At 30.1% G+C, this 13,434-nt stretch overlaps 1 protein-coding gene across 1 annotated transcript; it reads left to right on the top strand.

Annotated features, from left to right (window-relative positions):
- Window positions 1-9,044: 9,044 nt before the first annotated feature.
- Window positions 9,045-11,783, top strand: LOC110620943 (zinc finger protein WIP2). The gene is made up of 2 exons (XM_043958809.1): window positions 9,045-9,864; window positions 10,991-11,783. Exons 1-2 carry the CDS (start codon window positions 9,211-9,213, stop codon window positions 11,426-11,428), a joined length of 1,092 nt encoding a protein of 363 aa, XP_043814744.1. The 5' UTR covers window positions 9,045-9,210; the 3' UTR covers window positions 11,429-11,783.
- Window positions 11,784-13,434: the final 1,651 nt, after the last annotated feature.

Genomic DNA, 13,434 nt, shown 5'->3' with positions numbered 1-13,434 from the left:
GGAGTAGGCATCCTATTAATTAAGTAGACTGCCGTTTGAAAAGCATAGGACCAAAATGAAAGTGGCAAATTAGCTGAATGAAATAAGGTGAGTCCAGTCTCAACAATATGTCGGTGCCTACGTTCAGCAATTGCATTGTGTTCAGGGGTATAAGGCGGAGTGAGAAAATGCGAAATCTCATTATCTTGTAAAAAACTCTTTAAATGATGAAATTCCCCCCCCCCCATTGTCTGAATAGATTGAAATAATTTTCATGTCAAAATAATTCTCAATCATTTTCTTATAAACAGGAAAAATAGAAGGCACATCCGACTTTCATTTCAAGGGAAAGAACCAGACATATTTAGTATCGACAAAAATCAGGTAGTAACAGAACTCATCAACAGAAGTAATCGGGGAAGGACCCCAGACATCAGTGTAAATTAATTCCAATGGTTTTGAACTGGTCATTGTGGATTGAGAAAATGGAAGTTTGTGCATTTTGTTGCACTTACAGGAATCACAGAAAAAATTATTATTGACAACTGAAAATTGAAACTGCTTCAAAAGAAGTCGCAAAACAGGGGTGGAGGGATGGCCAAGCCGACGATGCCAGAGAGACTGTGAATGGGCAACAATATGATTCACACTTGGATTTCGCAGAACTGACAGATCAGGTGGCCATTCATAAATTCCATTAACGGGCTTCCCTTCTGCCAGCAGTGCTCCCGTGCTCAAATCCTTCACATTAAATAAGAATGGATTAAATGTAACTTCAACATTGTTAGCAGCACATAACTGATAAACAGAAACCAAATTATTATTTAAAGCAGGGACACATAACACATTATTCAGATGCAAAGGCTTTGAGTGTGACAAAAGTTGAACAGAACCAATATGTGTTATAGGGTAAGAACTACCATCACTAAGAAGAACATCGTCATTGCCATCATATTCAGAATGGATTGCCAAATTCTATAAGTCTTGAACAACATGTTGATTGGCGCCAGAATCCATGATCCACTTAGAATCAGTAGACTGCCCAGTTTGTGTCACATAATTAACCTGAGTTTTGTTTGCAACCTGCGATGCATCATTGTTAAACATCTAGGGCAGCAACTTTTTAAGTTTAAAGCACTACTTGGTGGTATGACCCGGTCGATCACAAAATTGACATTTGACTTTTGCTTTCGAAGTTGATCCTCCTCCAGAATTACCAGGCAATGAAACCGCAGTAGACATATTTGATCGAGTCCTAGTTGATTGAGACTGAGGCCGAGCAGATCCTGATTTGGCAGTATAGTTAACTGTAGTCGGCACAGCAACAAAACCTGATTCGTGAGCCAACTGACTTTCAAAATCAGTAAGTTTATCATGCAAAATATCAAAAGATACCTCTGTATCTCGAGCACGAATTGCAGCAGCAACTTCCTTATACTCGGGGGGTAACCCATGAAGAACATGAAGGACGACTTCATTCATAGAAATCAGGACACCGGCGGCAGCAAGAGTGGTGGTGATAGCTTTAACTTTCTGTAAAAACTCAGTGATAGTCATGGATCCCTTTTTAGTGGTGAACAGAGATTCCCTAAGACTCATAATCCGAGCCTGTGAAGTTTTTGCATACGTCTTTGCCAAGGTAAGCCAGACATCAGATGCAGATTTCTCACCAACTATAAAGGGAACAATATCCGAGGAAAGAGATGCTATTAGAGCACTTCGAATTAATTGGTCTTGACGAAACCAGATTGGATCTGATTCAATGGTTACATCACTTGGATTCTCAATATATTTAAGAAAATCATACCCCACCAACAGCGAATACCACTGTGTATGCCAGGATTAGTAATTCGTGGAGGTGAGTTTGATAGGTACTTGCGCTGCGGCATTAATAGAAATAAGTTGAGAACCAGAGGACACAGTAGGGGATTGCACAACCGAAACATACACATGACTCTTCCACATTAACGAAAGGCCTCCTTCTAATATTTGTCTATTGACTAAGAAGCAACCATCAAAATGTAAAAAATTACGAAAAAATTTCATACGAAAACTGAGAGCTTTTGTTTTCAACAAAAATAAAATGTCCGGCTTGTAACTAGTAACCAAATCCTTCAATGCATTAACTGTCCGAGAATTATCGAGTCCTCAACAGTTCCAACACAGGACGACCATTACTTCCGGCTATTCCGACCTTTGACGGGATGAGCCGCTTCATTGTTACCTTGTATTTCCTTCCAAACGAGCAGAAATCGATTGTATAACCAAGGGCCCCTATTTCTTATATTTTCAAAGTCAACATTATTAAAAAACCGAAACAGATATCTTTTTGCCTCTAATTCTATAATAGATATCCCTCTAAAAGATGTCATAAATCTGCCAAAAATGTCTACATATTTTGAAAATTGATTGGATTGTATGTGAGAAACATCCCCACCATACAGAAATCATAAGTAACGATCGGAATATCTCTGGAACTCTTAATAGGGACAACAACATTTTCTTTTTCATCGATAGTCAATTGACGCAGATTGTTTTTCATAGGAAAGGGGAAAGAAGAAATTAGATTTAAGAAAGAGAAGAAGACGAGAGTATCGAGTCACAAAAAAATCATAGAGGAAAACTTGGATCGAAAGTAACAACTTTTATAATAGATATAATTCTAAATTGCTTTTTACAATAAACTCTTTTTTTTCTAGGTTAGAAATAAATTTATGGGAAAATTACTTTGTAGTCCCTGAGGTTTAACGTAATTAACACTTCTGTCCCTCTATTTTGGTGACCCAACACTTAAGTCCCTCACTTTCTTTTCTGTCCAATTTCGTAGTCCTTCCGTCCAAAATAGCCGTTTGCGACACGTAAATTGACAAAATTAACCCTCTTCTTCTTCTTCTTCTTCTTCTTCCTCTTTCTGCAACTTCTTCTTCTTCTTTCTTCTTCTTCTTCTTCTTTTTTCTTCTTCTTCTTCTTCTTCTTCTTCTTTCTTCTTTCTTCTTTCTTCTTTCTTCTTTCTTCTTCTTCTGCAACTTCTTCTTCTTCCTTCTTCTGCAAGTTCTTCCTCTTCTTCTTCTTCTTCTTCTTCTTTCTTCTTTCTTTTTTCTTCTTTCTTCTTCTTCTTCTTCTTCTTCTTCTTCTTCTTCTTCTTCTTCTTCTTCTTCTTCTTCTTCTTTCTTCTTCTTCTTTCTTCTTCTTCTTCTTCTTTCTTCTTCTTTCTTCTTCTTCTTCTTCTTCTGGGATTTCACATGGAGAGAAGGGCATTTTTGGAAAAAATTATCACATCTCACCTTTGACTCTTTGACCAAACGGTTTAAATGGACGGAAGGACTACGAATTTGGACGGAAGAGAAAGTGAGGGACTTAAGTGTTGGGTCGCCAAAATAGAGGGACAGAAGTGTTAATTACGTTAAAACTCAGGGACTAAAAAGTAAATTTCCCTAAATTTATTGATATAGAGTTTGTATGAGCAAAAAATTATATCTCTTGATCTTTTCGGTGCTGCATGAATTTTTTTATTATATATTCATTTCTAGGATATAAAAAAAATAAAACATATAACTTTAAATAGAAAAGCTCAAAAACTCATAGTGAGACTGAACTAAGCAATGAAGTTCATCTTATATATATCAATATTTTATACAAAATTTTAAATTAAAACCTAAAATTATATAAGATTTTAAGCACAAAAAAGAAAAATCAATTTCAAACTATTTTATTCTAAAAGTGATCAAGAAACAGTAAAACACAAATAGAAAATAATACTTCTTGTCGGTTTGAAATAAACAGAAAAAATTAAAAAATAGAAATAAAACCACAAGTTTTGAAAATTCAATTATGTTTTATTTAAGTAGTATGAACAAATGGCTGAATTTAAGACATATAAAAAGAAAAAGAGAAAATATAATTGTAATTAAAAATAATATAAAAATATTATATTAAATTTACATTTTTATTTATATAATAATTTGAGTTAAATTTAGCGGTAATTATTATATCTTATATGATATAATAATGATATGCTATTATAAAAAATCTACATTATAAATATTATTAATTAATTAATTAATTAATTATTAATAAATAAATCATTTTTATATATTTACAAAAATATTTTGCAAATATTCAAAAATTTATTTTTATATTTATTTTATATTAATTTTATTATACAAATATAATTTTATAATAAACATATTAAAACATAATATTAAATAATTTATACTAATTTATATTACATATAAAAATGGACAAAAACTCGTAGAACAAAATCATCTAAAAATTTGTAATATAATATAATATATATCCATCTAATTTATATTCTTATTTTTAAAAATTTAATTTTATTATATCTTGTATATCCTTTAAAAAATTTTCTTACCTAACTAAAATTAATATAAAGAATAAATTATAACTATTTTAAAAAATAAAATTATCAACTGTTTACATAATAAAATATTATTATAAATAATTTAAAGATTTTAAAAAAATTAATCTTATTATTTCTTATATATCTTGTTGAAATTTTCTTTAACTAACTAAAATTAATATAAAAAATAAAATTATCATCTATTTTTAAAATTAAATTTAAAAAATAAAATTATCAACTATTTAAATAGTTAAATATTATTGTAAAATTTAAGTACTTAAAAGCATTATGGTAATCCTATTATTCCTCTCTTTTCACTTTTATATATAGCATAGATATGTATAGCAATTATTTAATATTATTTAAGTATTTTATATTTTATTAGATATTATTTCACTTAATTTGTAAAAAATGTTTATAAATTATTTAAAATTTATAAAAATTTAGAATTAACTAATTAATTACATGTTGATTAAATGTTTATACACGTCTAATAAATAGTTGATACTTTTGGCAAATAATGTATAAGTTCATTATTTAAATTTTATAAAAATTCCATAATTTAATGAAGATATTTATTTTATAAAAAAAATCCCATAATTTAAATTTTCTAATCCAACACAAGGTAAAGGGAAAAAGAAAGGAAAATATAAGAAAATAACGCATCAATTTCTTTGCTTGACTTTTGAGTGATGGATAAAGACAATTGATTCTATGATAGATGTGGGGATTTTGTTATAGAGAAACTTTTCAGGCATAGGGATAAGAAGAACATGATTCTGAACATGCATATATTGAACACCAATCAAATTGCATCAATATGGTTGATTTGGTCATGCCCATGAAAAAAAAATGCATGAGCTATTACATAGGAGTCTCTTAAGAGACAATTTAATTAATTATTCTTTGGCCTGAACTTGGGGATTTGTAATAACAAGGCAGATATGTTTGGAAATCTCAATACAAGACATAGACATTGAAACTCAAAACTGATGTTTTTGTAATATCTTACAATGTAAGCACACTCGTGCCATCTTGGAAATATAACCTAATTAAAAGTAGGAAGCATGGGATCTCTGGTCAACACAACCCACTCTTTTTTATTCTAAGTATTATTCATATATTCTGAATTATTATATATAATCCATTTTCCTTTGAAGATCTTCACACTGTGTTTGGGATGTAAGAAAATCCTGAAATTATAAAAGTTTTACATATATCTAGATGCTTATAGTGCTTCCCCCTCTGCATGTTCTCCTAGTACTGAATTTATGCATACATGTTGGATTTGCTTAGAGATTGGTGAGTCTCTTCTTCTTATTAATAAACAGTTGTATGTCGACAGTGATTGTGAATAGGTCTATGGTTAAAAACAGGTCTATAATTAAAAATTGACTTGTAAATCTAAAATTTTAGTTAGAACAATAAAGAGAAGAGTTGCTCAAGTGCATCATACCATGTGGGGACAAATCTTGGGATTCAACCTTCAAACAATTAATAGACATTGCACATGCATCTATCCTTTTCTTTGCTTTAAGAAAAAGGAGAGAAATTGATTTTTTTTTTTTTTAAAAAAAAAAAGAAATTTCTGTAAGTAGAGTACACAAGTGAATCAGAATGATGGGCAAAGCCTTGAATTAAGGTGAAGCCATTTGTTTCCTATGGCCACAAATTGCAGAGAGAATAACAATTCTGAGGCTGATTGTCCCTTTAGCCCACATTGTCATAAACCCTAACTCTATACCCAAAAATCAACTGACAAAATTGGGTCCACAATTTAGGGGTATAAAATTATATATGTACTTTGTTTCTTCTGTTAAATCTTACACTAGAGATTTGCTTCTTTCACATGCAAACCTTTGGATATGATATATATCTCTTGCCATTACAATTCATCATTAGGTTTACTTCTTTTTTCTTAGACTTTGCTTCACCAATATTATAATTTACACTTCAATTTTTCCTTCAGTTAATAACTGGATTTTTTTTTTAAAAAAAAAAAAAAGGAAAAGAAAATCCCTGGAAAGTGGAGAAGTAGCAGTGGAAATTAGAATGGGGATTGAGACAATTTCTTGGGCTCAACCCTAAGGCCGAGGCCGACCAGCGTACGCACACCAATGGAAATGTTGGGTTACCTTGAAACTAGTTTGCTTCTTGCTTCCAACTGTCTCTGCTTCTGTCTCTCTATTATCTCTTCAATTTGCTTGGGATGGGAGCCAATCTCTCTATTCCCATTTCTTTTGCTTTCTTTTCTATTTTTCTTCATTATTGATATTTATTTAATTTTTAATGCAACCCTACAACAAATTAATAACATCAATATAACATAATATATGTGAAAATTTTATTATTTAATTTCTAAAAAAATTTATTAATTAATTTTTTTTTATTTTAAAAAACATATTAAAATATCTCTATATTTTAAAAATTTATTAATTGATCTTTCAATTATTTTTTAAAATTAAATATTATAAAAAAATGTAAAATATTTTTAGTATAAAAAATAATTAATAGATTTTTTAAAAATTTAAGAAATTAATTAATAAATTTTTTTAAATTATAAGAACTAAATAGTAAAATAATCAAAATTAACCAACTAATAAACTTTTAAAAATGTTTGAGATATTTTAGTGTATTTGATGAATTTTTTATATTTTAAAAACTAAATAATAATCTTTTATATAATGTTTAACTTTATGCATTATAACGTTGCTAATTTATAAATTAATTATGCACGATATTAAACATTATATATGATACATTGATATTATTATAATATAATATTTAATATTATGCATAATAATATTGTAAATTAGTATTAAATTAAAATATTACTATAAATTTTGCTTAATAACACTCATAAACTTAATATGACGGTAAGTGTATCTGAATAAGTAAATCTGAGAGATTTCAAGTTCTACTCCTAATTCTCGATTTCTGTTTCTGTTTTGCTTAATAGTGCAATAAATTAGTTATTATGAAATTATTATTAAAAACTTTTAAATTATTGATTTTTATATATCATAAATATTTGCTGATATTTCTTATAATTTTAACTAAAAAAATTACTATTAATTATTATGTTTTTTAATTTTAAAAATGTATTAAAGTATTTTTAATATTTTGAAAAGTCTACTAATGTATTTTTTTGTTAATTTTTTTATTAAATATTTTACTATTTAATTTTTATAATTTTAAAAAATTTATTAATTAATTTTTTAAATTTTAAAAAAATTAAAATTTACTAATTAACTTCAATATCAGAAATATTTTAAATTTTTTTTATAATACTTAACAATGAAAAATAATGGATAAATTAATTAATAAATTTTTTAAAATATTATAAATATTTTAATGTACTTTTTAAAATTAAAAAATTATTAAAATTAAAAAATTATTAAATGAGAATAGTAATTTATATATATATATATATATATAGAAAAAGCATAGGTATAGGTGAGAAGAAAAGCAGTTAATAATGAGGAGATGAAAAACATGAGGTGGTTATTATTAGGTATAATTATGTAATATAGTTAATAGGAGTAATGATGATGGATCTTTCTTTACGTAGTTAATTGTCTGTCTGTGTTTAAATAGGGAGGAGAAGGTGGTGGTGGTGGCGGCATTGGTGGTGGAGGACGAAAGCCTCATGCAACGCACGCCCACCGACACGGCACATGTCCTATGACTAGGAGAGGAGAGGTGCCCGTGGTGTGGTGGTGGTCTGTCGTTTTTGTCTGTGATTTTGCTAGAGTATCCAACTTTAATAGCAGTCAATGAAGGTAGGCAAATTATCCCATTTCAATCATTGATTTTATATATACAAATAATTAATAAAAACTAAATCTTGTAAAAGTTTTCTAAATTTATTAAAATTGACAGATATTTTATTTTAATATTTGAAATTCTAAAACTAATAAAAATCTTAATATATTTTATAATTATTCCTATATAATATATAGCTTATTCGTTTAATTACAAAAAAAAAAAAAAAAAAAAAAGCATAGGGTGAAACATTATAAAAGCAGAATCCACCAAAGTGTTCAAATATGGTAAGCAGGAAGAATGAAATTTGAGGATGCAAGGGCATTTTGGTCACTGCATTCTATAAAGAATTAATGAAGGCAAAATTATTTTAATAATAGTTTTTTTTTTCAAGGGAAATCGTAGAATTAAAAGAAAATAACGTAAAATTTATTAGATTTATTCATATATATTCACCATCCGAATACTAGTAAATATTATTTTAAAAGTGACGGATGAATAAAATTTTTATATATAAAAATTATTTATTTAAATATAATATATGTAAAATTTTAAATTATTAAATTTATCTAATTTTAATTTAAAATCTTATTATTTAAAAAAAGGTACTTTTAAATTCATTTTCTGAATCCTTTTACGTTCTAAAATTATACTTGAGTTGAGATAGATTTAGTTGATGATTTATTTTGTACATAGATTCTGAAAATTTTTAAAAAGAAAAATTATTAAATTTCATTATTTGATATCACCCCATTTAAGGAAAATATATTTGAAAATTTTTTGGTATATATATTATATTTTCTTTTTTAATTTTATAAATTTCAATTTGTATTTTAAAAATAATTTTTTTTAATAAATATAAAGAGAACCTACACTATTCTCTTATACCCTTTTATTTGTTTGACAAGGTTTTTCTACAATTTTTCTTTCTTCCGGTCTCTTGCTTTTCTCTGCGTACTACCACTGATCTCTCTCTCTCTCTCTCTCCACTCTCCACAATCTCAACTCTCTTCAGTCATCTTGTACTCTCTCTCTCTCTCTCTCTCTCTATAAAAGCAAATCCACCAAGCTCAACTATTCCTCTAGCACAACTTTAATTTTCAACCATGGCTGACCCTTACTCAAATTTCTTCACTGGTTGGTTCAAGTTCAGTAATAATCCTCTTTATCACCAATACCCATCTCTGAATCCAACCCCAGCAACTGCTGCTGCTCAAGTTTCTTATTCTCCTCACCACTTGTACACAAATCCATTTAACCAGACTCAGGCTCCTTATTATAACTATCAAAACCCACCTCCTTCTCCTCCTCTCAGAGAAGCCCTACCCCTTTTGAGGTTGAGTCCAGAAAGGGATGGTGAGAGATACCAAGTACAAGAAGATGATGATGAAGATCAAGAACAAATGAGTTTCATGGCTGTGGATGTGGACAAAATCAACAATAATAAGGCCAAAGTAGATCATGAGAGCTTTCTTTCTTCTAGTGCTGCTGCTGGTGGTGACAATGAAGATGATGATACTGTTACTGTTGCACTGCATATAGGCTTGCCAAGCCCTAGTGCTGCAGAGATGGCATCTGTGTTGTCTTCTTCCTCGGAGGCTACTGACAAAGATGGTGATGGTGATGATTCCGGGTTCCCTTTTAGCAGGCTTAATAAGGGTCAGTATTGGATCCCTACTCCTACCCAGATTCTGATTGGTCCTACTCAGTTCTCATGTCCTGTTTGCTGCAAAACTTTCAACAGATACAACAACATGCAGGTGAGTTTCTTTGCAATCCACTGGTCCTTGCTCTAATATCTCCTTTCTGGCCTTTTTTTCCCTACCTTAATTTAAAGGAAGAAAAAAGAAGCCCATGATTTTCTTTCCAGATTTTAATCTTTTAGTACTGCTTCCATATGCTTGGATTCAAAGAGGGAAAATTTAGATTTTAGATGACTCTATGGCCATCAATTTCTGTTCTCTTCCTGTTCTTTCTCAAAACCATTATTTATATATATATATATATATATATATATATATATATATATATATATATATATATATATTTTTGTTTCTAGTTTCTTGAAATATTTTCTTTTGCATGGTTATGGGATTTGGAGTTCCAATGAATCTTTCTGATCAAACTGAGACTGAGATCAGTACCTTTGCTTTATGTGATTGAACAACTCAGGCAATGTTCCTTATGCCTTTAGTACTTAGAAGTTTGTGCTCTCAACATTGACAGGTGCATAGAACTGAAAATTTTGCAGTTCTATCAGGACCTTAGATCATCTCATCACTTAAATAACAAAATTTCTACATGTGAATCCTTCAGACCACAACAAAGATTTAGCAGACATGGAAACCCCACCAGAAGGAAAATTTTTCTCTTTCTCTATCTATTGAATCTATAAAAATTGTACACAAGATCCAACTCATTGGTCTTTTTCTTCTTCCCCTCTTTAAATAAACTAGCTGGAAAAAGCTTCCTCTCTTCTCTACTATATAATTATGATGATCTCATGGGCATTAATATCCAAAAACTCAGCCAGTGATCCAGCAATTTGGGTAGTTTTCACCAAAGAAAATCCACTGAAACAGTTCTTTACAAAAAGAAAGTAAAGGCTTTGCTCTCTAATTCCAAAATCTAGAGTAAAGGGAACATGTTCCGTACTTTGATAAAATCATATGAAGCTTTATGCACAGAGAAAACAAAACACGATTCTTTCTTTAAACGCGGTTTTACAGAGGATTAAGATTTGAAATGCACCACTAAATCCTGCTTTTCTTATATGAGGTTGAAATTGCTTTGGTTTTAGTGTGTGATTAGATAGCACTTAATATATTTTTTGCTCTTTTGATTTTTGTTTTGTTGGGTTTTTCAAGTGATTGAATTGTTGTGCAGATGCATATGTGGGGGCATGGATCTCAGTACAGAAAAGGGCCTGAATCTCTAAGAGGAACTCAACCCACAGGAATGCTTAGGCTTCCTTGCTATTGCTGTGCACCAGGTTGCAGGAACAATATTGACCACCCTAGAGCTAGGCCATTGAAAGATTTTAGAACCCTTCAAACACATTACAGGAGAAAACATGGAATCAAGCCTTTCATGTGTAGGAAATGTGGTAAAGCTTTTGCAGTGAGGGGAGATTGGAGAACCCATGAGAAGAACTGTGGGAAGCTTTGGTATTGTATTTGTGGGTCTGATTTTAAACACAAGAGATCACTTAAAGATCACATTAAAGCTTTTGGAAATGGCCATGCGGCTTATGGAATTGATGGATTTGAAGAAGATGACGAACCAGCTTCTGAAGTAGAACAAGATAACGAATCCATGCAGTGAAGTGGAAGATCATCATTTTTAATTATCTTAATATATAATTTAATGAGCTTATTTGGTTTGAAGTAAAAGAACTGTATAAGCATCCACAATTACCGGGAAAGCCACTTTTTTTTTTTCTGCCTTTCTATGTTATTTCCCCTTTTTTTTTTCTTTTAGCGCTGTAGGATCCTATAAACAAATCCATCATCAGGTTAAGGTAAGTTCTGTAAATTCATTTTGTTTCCAACTTTTTTTTTGTTTGTTTTCTTTTCTTGTTAATTATTATTTTAAGATCTTGATGAATCTTTACTGTAGGTCAAATTTCAGCTCCTTGCAAAAGCATCAGAAAATTATGAAATCATTCTTAGCTTTATGTGAAAACCACTGATTACAATCAGCAACTGTACTGCACATGTTGAGACAGAACAGTAAGATCATATTTTATCATGAGATTAGAATTAAAAACTATAATATGAACAATAGTTTCACAAACAGTTAAGTATTATCATTGAATCAATACAATGGGACGATTGTATGATAAAATTTCTGAATACTAAAGACGTAAGAGAAGTTTACGTTTAGCAAGAACACCTCTTTTGGTCTTTAGCGATGATGATGATATATATATACACACATCTCTATTCATCATGCATGCATGATGAATTCAAAGGATATTCATATATGTGTAAATATAATTTTCTTTTTCCATGTGATTTATGCAAAAATTACATGAAAAGACAGAGATGAATGGATAATAGTTTAATAAAAGAGAGGTGAATAAGTAAGTTTGTATATTTTGTTGGAAATCTAGTTGAGATAGGCTTTTCATCCTGCAAATGCATCAGCTTTTTTAAGAGGTTGATATGATGTTCTTTTGCTTTGGTTAGTGGAGAGATGTGTCTATTGATGGATTGAACATATACCATTTAAGATTCACTATTGCTTGGAAATTTCAAAACAAATGATTAGCTTTATAAAGAGGGGAGAGAGAGAGAAACAAAGAAATTAAAGAAAGTGTAATTATTTAATTATAGTTTTTTTTCTTTAGTAATAAATTTTGAATTTAAATTTTAAATATAAAATACTCTTAAGATTAGAAAGGTGGGATGTATTTTTTTTTATTAGATTTATCTAGTGTAAATTTAAATTATTCGAGTCGACAATTATAAATATTGAATAATATATTAAAAAATAACGATTGATACGGCTAATAAGATTAAAATCTTAGAAATATAAATTGATATTCTGAAATTCAGAAAAAATAAGGTTTAGAGTGAGTTTGGTATGAGAGAAGGGTGCTCCTCTCCTTTTATTCTTTTTCTTCTATCTGCTAGTACGTTTAACGGTCTTGCAGCTACTGAGTCACATGTCTCTGTCACACAGATCTATATGTACGAAGCCAAACGACTATTTAATTTCCTTCTGACACGCATGTAAACAAGACTGCTAGGTGGCTAGACCTGTTGTCCCCTCTCCTGTTAAGTCTCATGGCCGAATTTGGAGTGGAGAGACTGAACCTCAAGGAAAGTTCAATCCGTTTAGTAAGACTGAGTCAAGACCGAATAGACTGAACCGGCCTACTTCTGAGATTTCGTAAATCTTGAATTAGTGCTGCCATTATGAACTCAGCCTCATATTAGGATGGTGAAATCCAGCGTTCATCATAAATTTTAATATTTGACAAGTTGGACTAATGATAATTGCATGCATTTGATGAAAACATAAATTAGAATTTCTGTTTTCTTTACTGTGTTGTTTCTTTATTTGAAAATATGGATCCTGTTGGCAGCTTTGTGTATGAATGTGTCTGAGAGAGAGAGAGCGGATGGGCAAAATCAGGCTAAAAACCGCAACAGTGTGGAGAGGAAGTTCCATTGGTTGGGCAAATTGGCAACAGAAACTGATACATTGAACAGTAGATGCAGGGTTGAACTGTAGATTGAAACGACATATCAATGCCTCAGTTTGACCATCTCTCTCTCTATTAATTCACCCTGCTATTAATAAATACACATATCTCTACATTG

Source organism: Manihot esculenta, chromosome 8 (genome assembly GCF_001659605.2).
Source record: "Manihot esculenta cultivar AM560-2 chromosome 8, M.esculenta_v8, whole genome shotgun sequence".
Taxonomy (NCBI): Eukaryota; Viridiplantae; Streptophyta; class Magnoliopsida; order Malpighiales; family Euphorbiaceae; genus Manihot; species Manihot esculenta.
This window is presented reverse-complemented; position numbering and strand designations above follow the sequence as displayed.

What these genes read in the sequence shown, in the direction of transcription:
- LOC110620943 (XM_043958809.1), top strand. Translation starts at nt 9,211, where the DNA reads ATGGCTGACCCTTACTCAAATTTCTTCACTGGTTGGTTCAAGTTCAGT. An exon ending in ACAGATACAACAACATGCAG is followed by an intron (nt 9,865 to 10,990) that starts GTGAGTTTCTTT and finishes ATTGTTGTGCAG; the next exon opens with ATGCATATGTGGGGGCATGG.